A 7,602-nucleotide genomic window follows, 5' to 3' on the forward strand; every position below is an offset into this window, starting at 1 on the left:
TATTTAGCTTATATACTTTTATTATATCCTTCACAAATACTCAAAAGTGAAATACACATAAATATGTTATAGCTCAATTTCTCATCAGTTTCATCAATGAAATTCCATCTCCAATTCTATCATTACTAATGAAGGATTTGGGAACCGACGGATTTTTAAGGGGAACATTAAAATCGAGATCTTTATCTGCGATCTCTATATCTGTGATGGTCACGAGAAGAACGATGATTGCTGTGCCGACTGTGACGACTGGCTGTCCTCCATAGGAATTCATCGACACTCCTTTCATAGCTACGCTTCTCTAGTGCCGACACTGTAGCGTTATAATCTGGAGGCAATGGTAGACCATCGTAATATCTGAAAAAGAGCATTCCCATTTAATGTTATGTTTCTAATAGAAAAATACCCCCTCCCTTCCCCTCCCCTTCTCTCGTTTGATTTATGCTAATAAAATTTGTACTACTTACCGTGGAGGTGGAGGAGGTGGTGGCAGATTATCGTATGGATGTGGATAAGGCGGTAATGGAGGCAATTGATGTTGCATAGTACGCATGTAATCTGCTACATAAGCTTCTGCAACCGCAGCAACACCCAATCCAGTTCCGTAACTCCTAAAAGAAAATTAATTATTATATGTAAGCTATGTTCCAAAATTCACTGTTAGCGCTGAAAATCTACAGTTTACGTTATGTGTACTTATACATTTTCAGCACTGGTGAATTTTGGAACACAGCCATAGTAAGCATCTTCTTACAAATCGTGAAAATTTGTATTCGTCTTTAATAAAATACCATTTTTTATAATTTTGCGGACTATGTATTATACATTACAACAGTAAATTTAATCTCATGTCTATATTGTATAATTTTAAATGCTATGATTGATATTAAATAATCGTACTTTGTGTAAGGTGAATCGCCTCGATTAAACCATGGCGTGTACCGATAAGAATGATCCCTGGAACTCCTATGATTTCCCGTAACATCCTGAGATCTGGCCAGTGATGCTAAACGTGATCTCGAGGTCAAAAATAATTTGCGCCCTCGTCCACCTCTTCGTAAAAATCTAAAACTGCCTATAGGTCTTTTGTCGCGATAACGCGATGACTTTACAACGTGTTTCCCTGCTTCTTTGGATTTTCGCAAAATAGGCGTCATTTCGATTCCTGTAAACACGAATAATATTTATATGCCACATGATTTATTAATACAAAATGATAAATGCATAAAAAAATACATTTATATATAATTTATAAACACACATATAAAATAAGATTTAATAAATACTCATATTTTATTAATATTATTTATTAAGATGTTCGTATATTAATGTTCGTATATTAATAGATACCTTCATCTTCTGGAAATAATCTGCACAATTCTTCAGCGACTCTAGGTTCGATTTCCTGGCCGTCTCGACCGATCTTGACTTGTTTACCGTCATTCCAAGGATTGTACAAGTGTAACGTAGCAGTAAAAGGCAATTCCTTCCTGCAGATCCAGTCAACTTTGAATACGCCACCTAAAGCCTTTGCTGACAAGCCAGGAGGTAAAACCTGAAATGCATTCCTGATATTGTTTCCCCTGCCTTAAGATCTATTTAATTAACAAGAATGTAAACAATGTTGAAATCAATATTATGTCGTTATATTTTATTTGCATACCCAAGATACTGGACCAGCATCTCGTCTCGATTCTGTACAAAGTCTTGCAAAGCCAGCGAACTTGCCTGATTCCTTTACAGAAAATACTAGCAAAACATTTCGCGATTCCCTGTAGGCTTGATTAAGATTTGCTTCATTTTGCGGCAGTGTACTCCATACTCCTTTGGCTTTAGACAGTGTCACGTTCTCAGCATTATTGGACTTGATAATGAAAAATCTGGGAAAAAAAGAAACTCGGAAATATTTACGTTACAGATTACATTCTAAATAGTCCATCAAAAATATATGTCTGAGTTAATATATTTTTAATGAACGATATATAATTTACAAAGTATCCCAAACTTTGCGTAACATACATTAGTAACAGATTCCTGAAATAATTGCAAGACAAAAATCCTAATATCAAAATCAAGGCACTATAATTTTTGAAACATTAACAATAATGAAAATATTTTCAAGTATCAATTCTATTCTCTTCTATTCTTCTAAAAATCTTCATTGCTATACAATGCACCATGCTAGAGCATGTGAATTTCGGACAGTTCAATTGATTGACTTTAAACCTTTCTCATTTAAAAATTACAGTAGCCATGACATTTTATCAAGATTTTTGTTTCGAAATGATCTCAGGCATCCACTATTAATGGACATGGAAAGTTTGAGATACTCTATAGTCATCCATTAAAAATATATATCAACTTATCGAACCTTGCATCTCTAAACAAATAATTCAACTTGGTAGTGTAGTCATAGTTCTTGGTAGTGCCTTTGCTATCCTTGGATCTAGCCCGCTTCGGCTCAGGACTGGACGACTTGGAGTCCCTGGATCTGCCTCGTTTGCTCCTATTTCTCCTGCTGCGCTTATTGTCACCACGTGAGGATTTGCTTGAGACTGAGCTGATGGTGGGGTGGGTAGTGGAGCTGTCGGAATTGGAGCTGCTGGAGGAGACCTCGCTGCGGGTGTCATAAGTCTCGTCCGCGGCGATCCGTAGCTCGTCGCCATTGTCGTTGTCGTTCTCGCCGGAGCTGAGATTCAGGTTGTCGCCATCCGTGTTGCTGTCCATGGTCAACTGGACTGTTCCCAAGTGTCGCTGGTTCAGGCGTCCTGCAATGTACAGACAGGAAGCTTTATTATTATGATCACTGAACCATACAGAGGCTTGCAACTCTTGAGGAACGACGTATTGTAACGTTTCTCGTACATCTTACGACAATAATGCGGTAGCAAGGGACTATATAGTGTACAGCGAGGATAGTTCGGGGATTCCGAATCGAGCGAAAAGTCCACACTGTCCCGAATACTCTCTGTTAAAGCGGCTACGCCTAACACAAACCGACAGGGACACATGGCATGGCCGGACTCGAGCACGATTTCGAAGAGCTCGGCCGGCCGGAGGATCTGGACGGAATATAAACTACGATTTTTTTTATGAATAGTTCTTGAGATTATTATGGTAACATTTTTTTTTTTTGCGGTAACACAGAGCAAAAACTCGCACAGAGGACGCCGGTTCTATGGAGTCTCTGAAAGCACGGAGAAACTTTTTTTTAATCCGGATCGTCTCCTAGTTATTTATCCTCTATGCACACTCCTTCCGCAATCAGAGGTTTACTTATAGACAGATCTTACAGCGTGACAACCGTTTTTACTTTACGCGTCAAACACGTCAAGAGTCCGTCGGGAGATTGTTTACTGGATCTTACTCCTCTTTTTATCTTTCTTTTTTTTGCGCTTTTTTTTATTTTTAATATATCTAGAAAAGTTCGTCGTAAAGTGCAGTTTAAACCACTAAATACATAATTCTTGTCGTATATGCTTTTTCTCTCTCTCTCTCTCTCTCTCTCTCTCTCTCTCTCTCTCTCTTTTCCTCGAAAGTTCTCGCAATATTTTTTCGTTTCTTTTTTTTTTTGACGAGTCCTCCCGAGGGCTCGGCACACACTTACGTGACACCCTTTGTCCCTTCACTGATACACTTCACACCGAAGCACGCTCGGGAATTGTCCGACGCGATCACAGCACCGGCACGCACGGTTCTCGATTTTGCAGCAGCACGAATTAACGACGTTGGAACAATTACGACAACGAGGCGACGACAAACAATCGCTCGCGGACAGATCGTTCACGAGTCACAGCGTCCATTGTCGTCCATCGTTGTGACGTACACCCTCCCAATCAATAAATCCCGTTTTCTCTCACTACACCGCGCGGGTACCTCGCTGCACTCTGCTTTCTCGCGGCGGCTTTCAGTATGTTCGATTTAGTTCGAAAATTCATCAAATTTATGCTCGAGAGAAGTGAAATTGAGAATGAATTGAAAAAATTACCGATGTCGCGCGCGCGTAAAGATATGTGTTCATGATGTCGTTTGTTGTTCATATTTAGATTAACTTCCAAAACTTCCTCTCCGAGGAAAATTTTACTCGATATATATAGTACACGTAACGTATACTATAGCATATAGAGTAAAATCTTCTTCTGAGAAGAAGTTTTGGAACGTAACTTTAATAAAATCCTCTAGTAAAAGTTAAGACCGAAAAAACGTCATTATCGAGTGGCCGGAAACAGCACAATTCTGCCATAGTTGACAATTGATAGTCCGATTTCGCATCTTCTACACCATGAAACAGTTGCTCACACCAATTCACAGATTCACGACCACATCGAAAGTATCTACAAATGGTGTTTAAAGGAACTCGAAATCTAATCAATCAGAGATCGATATCCCTTATGATTTGACTTACAAATGAGTGATTTCATATGCTAACTTCAAATGTTGCTCATATAAATGGAAATGGATAGCAACGCTTTTGATGGTAATTATATTAATTATGTTGTGTGTAAAGTCCAAAATGTCATCAAAAAATACAACAGTATTACGATTGGACTTGTCAAGTTGATGCGATTGTGCACAACAAAAATAAAGAGAAACTACTACAAAATAGACTAATTTAGGCATTAATGAATGTATAAATTAAAAAAGAAAATATAAAAAAAGAGATTTCGAGTTGATCCTTTAGTTGAAAGATGACGTGAACATGGATTAAAAAAAAATTATTGTTAAAAAATTATCAATGAATAATTGCATACACTCATGAGTTGAAATGCTCTTTTCGTCTATGATCATTTCACATTTGCCACAAGTTATATACAACAGCTATCTGAAAATTTCATGAAATTATTGCAAATAATAATAAATAATACAGTAATTAAATAATAATGTAACAATTAAATAATAAAAAATTAAATAATAATAAATAATAATATTAATTTAATAATACAATAATTAAATTGATATAGACTGCGTTCGGTTTGCATGCTTACACGCTTTAAGCTTTATAAGCATTGCAAACGATGTTCGCTTTGGCAGTGTAAGCGCTCAGAGATGTTCATGATGTCATCTCGTGCGCTTACAAATGCTTATAATATTTCATCGAAGGCAACAAAAGCGTGAGCGCAAATAAATACTTATTAATAAATACTTGGTCAAAATAAATGTGAGCAGTGTTCGAGCTTAATCCTAGTAGATTAGATCATGCATCTATGCATGTTTTTTCATTAGAAAAATTTAACGAATGTATCGGTATATTTTAATGCTCTCGTAACATACTTATGCAACATCTACAAACGTTTTCCGATTTTGTGCTAATAGAAAGAATTTTGTTGTTCACTAACAAGAAATTGAATGCTTAAATTGTCATCAAAAAATAGGAAAAAAGAATTTACTCATACAAAAATGACATCAACACAAAAAAAAAGTTCTAGTTGATTTAGAAGATGCACAGACTAGGAACATATATACAATATCTCGAACTCCCGATGAAATATCATGACTTGAATGTACCTTCGGTGAAAGGAAACAAGCATTATAAGACAAAAAAAAGTTACATTGAAAAAAATTTACAAAATTGTAATATTTGTTAAAATAGTACTAATGGGACATTTGCTTACAATAAATAAATATTTATTTTAAGAAATAATATTTAAATCAAAGTATTACTTTTTATTGAATAAATTTTTATTCGCTATAAGCAAATGTCCCATTGATATTATTTTAAACTTTGATATTATTTTAAATATTTATATAAATCGAATTGAACAGTGGTATTCAATGGGAATTGATTGTGTATTTCAAAATAAAATGAAAATTACAAAAGTGAGCAAATTTATTAGAATATTCTTAATTTAAATGGTCAATAACTAGTGACCATTACCTTACCAAAACAAAACTGTATTTTACTCTATTATTTTAATCACAAAATAATATACTTTTGATTAATATTATTTGTCTAATTTTAGGATAAATAGAATACAAAGAATCCATAAATGAAATGGATTTAATTGGACAAAATCAATTTGGTATGTTATAAGATTGTAAATTATAATATTATTATCGTTACTAATATTTATTATATACATACAATAACAATTTTAGTTAGTATTTACTTTGTCACAAGCATCTTAAAATTCTTTGGTTTTGATATAATTGAATGTCTGAGTCATTATGATGCGGGATCTATAATAGGAATAAAAGAAAATATTATAAATATTATAGTAGTAAAATAAATAAAATATAAATATAAGTATTATATAAAAAAACATATGTATAAAATATATAAAATATATAGATAAAACAGCAAAAAACAATGGATGCCGCCAGTGAAAGTCATACACTTAAAAATTCCTTAAGTTGATATAAACAAAAATAAATTTCGGTCATATGGCCATTCTCAGTATGTAGCAAAATAATGAAGCAAATCAAAAAAGCAAAATAATGAAGTTACAATAAAATTAACTACATAAACAAACGAGGAATGTAAAACAACCGATTTTCTAGCAAAAATTGAGCCAATATCGATCAATTAACTCGTCCAGTCAATCCTCATGTATTTCGTCTAATTACGACTGCTGTGTATCACAAAATTATCAAGTTCTATGATATCAGACAAAGATGTGCGAAAATAATGAAGTCATAACAATTTTGATTCAACGTGATAAAATAAGTAACATAATTATAAAATTGCACATTGTAAAATAATAAATTTTTAGCTTAATGTCGATCCCTCATTAAGTTAATCTTTGATCTAATTACGATTGCGGTATGTCATAAAATTATCAAGTTCTATGATATCAAGCAAAGTTGTGAAATTCAATGACGAGGAGAGAGAATATTTTTGTATGAAATAATTTTAACGTCTATAATAACGTCTATTTTGTATTTTTTTAAATTTTAATTTTGTTTTTACAATTGTTATGTATGTTTTTACCAATACTGCATTTGAATTTAGCGCTAAATTTTGGACAAATTTCTGATTGGTTGTTCTAGTACTTTTCCACTATTATGAGCAATGAAATATCTTATATTCTTATATCTTATATTCTTATATCATGGATTATTTCATGTAAACATCCATAATTTAGAAATAAAAATAATCAGAGTTAAATGAGGTAAAATCGCACGCAACAAATTTTTTATTGATAAGAAATTTGTATTAAATGTACAACTTTGCTTCCGTCGTTTTTTTTTCCAAAATTCGAGGCTTTATTTTAAAAAACTGGTTATACATTTATGATTCAAAGTATTGTCCATCGCTGGCCACTACTTTCTCCCATCTTTCGGGTAGCGTACGAATCCCGCGTCGAAAAAACTGGTCATCTTTTGAGGGTATCCACGAATCGATCCAATTTTTTACTTCTTCATAAGACCGGAAGTGCTGGTCAGCCAGGCCGTGTGCCATTGATCGAAACAAGTGATAGAGGGAAACGTCTGGAGAATACGGCGGATGGGGTACGACTTCCCATTTCAACGTTTCCAAGTATGTCTTGACTACTTTCGCAACATGGGGTCGAGCATTGTCATGCTGCAAAATCACTTTATCGTGTCTCTCGTTGTATTGCGGTCGTTTGTCTTTCAATGCTCGGCTCAAACGCATCAATTGCG

General features: G+C 34.2%; 1 protein-coding gene across 2 annotated transcripts; it reads right to left on the bottom strand.

The window, feature by feature from the left end:
- Nucleotides 1-77: 77 nt before the first annotated feature.
- On the bottom strand, nt 78-3,823 carry LOC108684132 (YTH domain-containing protein 1). 2 transcript variants are annotated; one of them, XM_018188244.1, is made up of 7 exons: nt 3,608-3,823; nt 2,372-2,768; nt 1,664-1,880; nt 1,351-1,555; nt 901-1,165; nt 468-611; nt 78-357 (listed from the first exon to the last, which is right to left on the bottom strand). In XM_018188244.1, the coding sequence occupies exons 2-7, from the start codon at nt 2,725-2,727 to the stop codon at nt 183-185; spliced, it is 1,362 nt and encodes a 453-aa protein (XP_018043733.1). In that variant the 5' UTR covers nt 2,728-2,768; nt 3,608-3,823; the 3' UTR covers nt 78-182. The 2 variants fall into 2 exon arrangements, with proteins under 2 accessions (XP_018043733.1, XP_018043740.1); XM_018188251.1 differs by lacking the exon at nt 3,608-3,823 and adding an exon at nt 2,866-3,601.
- Nucleotides 3,824-7,602: the final 3,779 nt, after the last annotated feature.

The sequence above is a fragment of the Atta colombica genome, unplaced genomic scaffold, assembly GCF_001594045.1.
Source record: "Atta colombica isolate Treedump-2 unplaced genomic scaffold, Acol1.0 scaffold10, whole genome shotgun sequence".
In the NCBI taxonomy this organism is placed as follows: domain Eukaryota; kingdom Metazoa; phylum Arthropoda; class Insecta; order Hymenoptera; family Formicidae; genus Atta; species Atta colombica.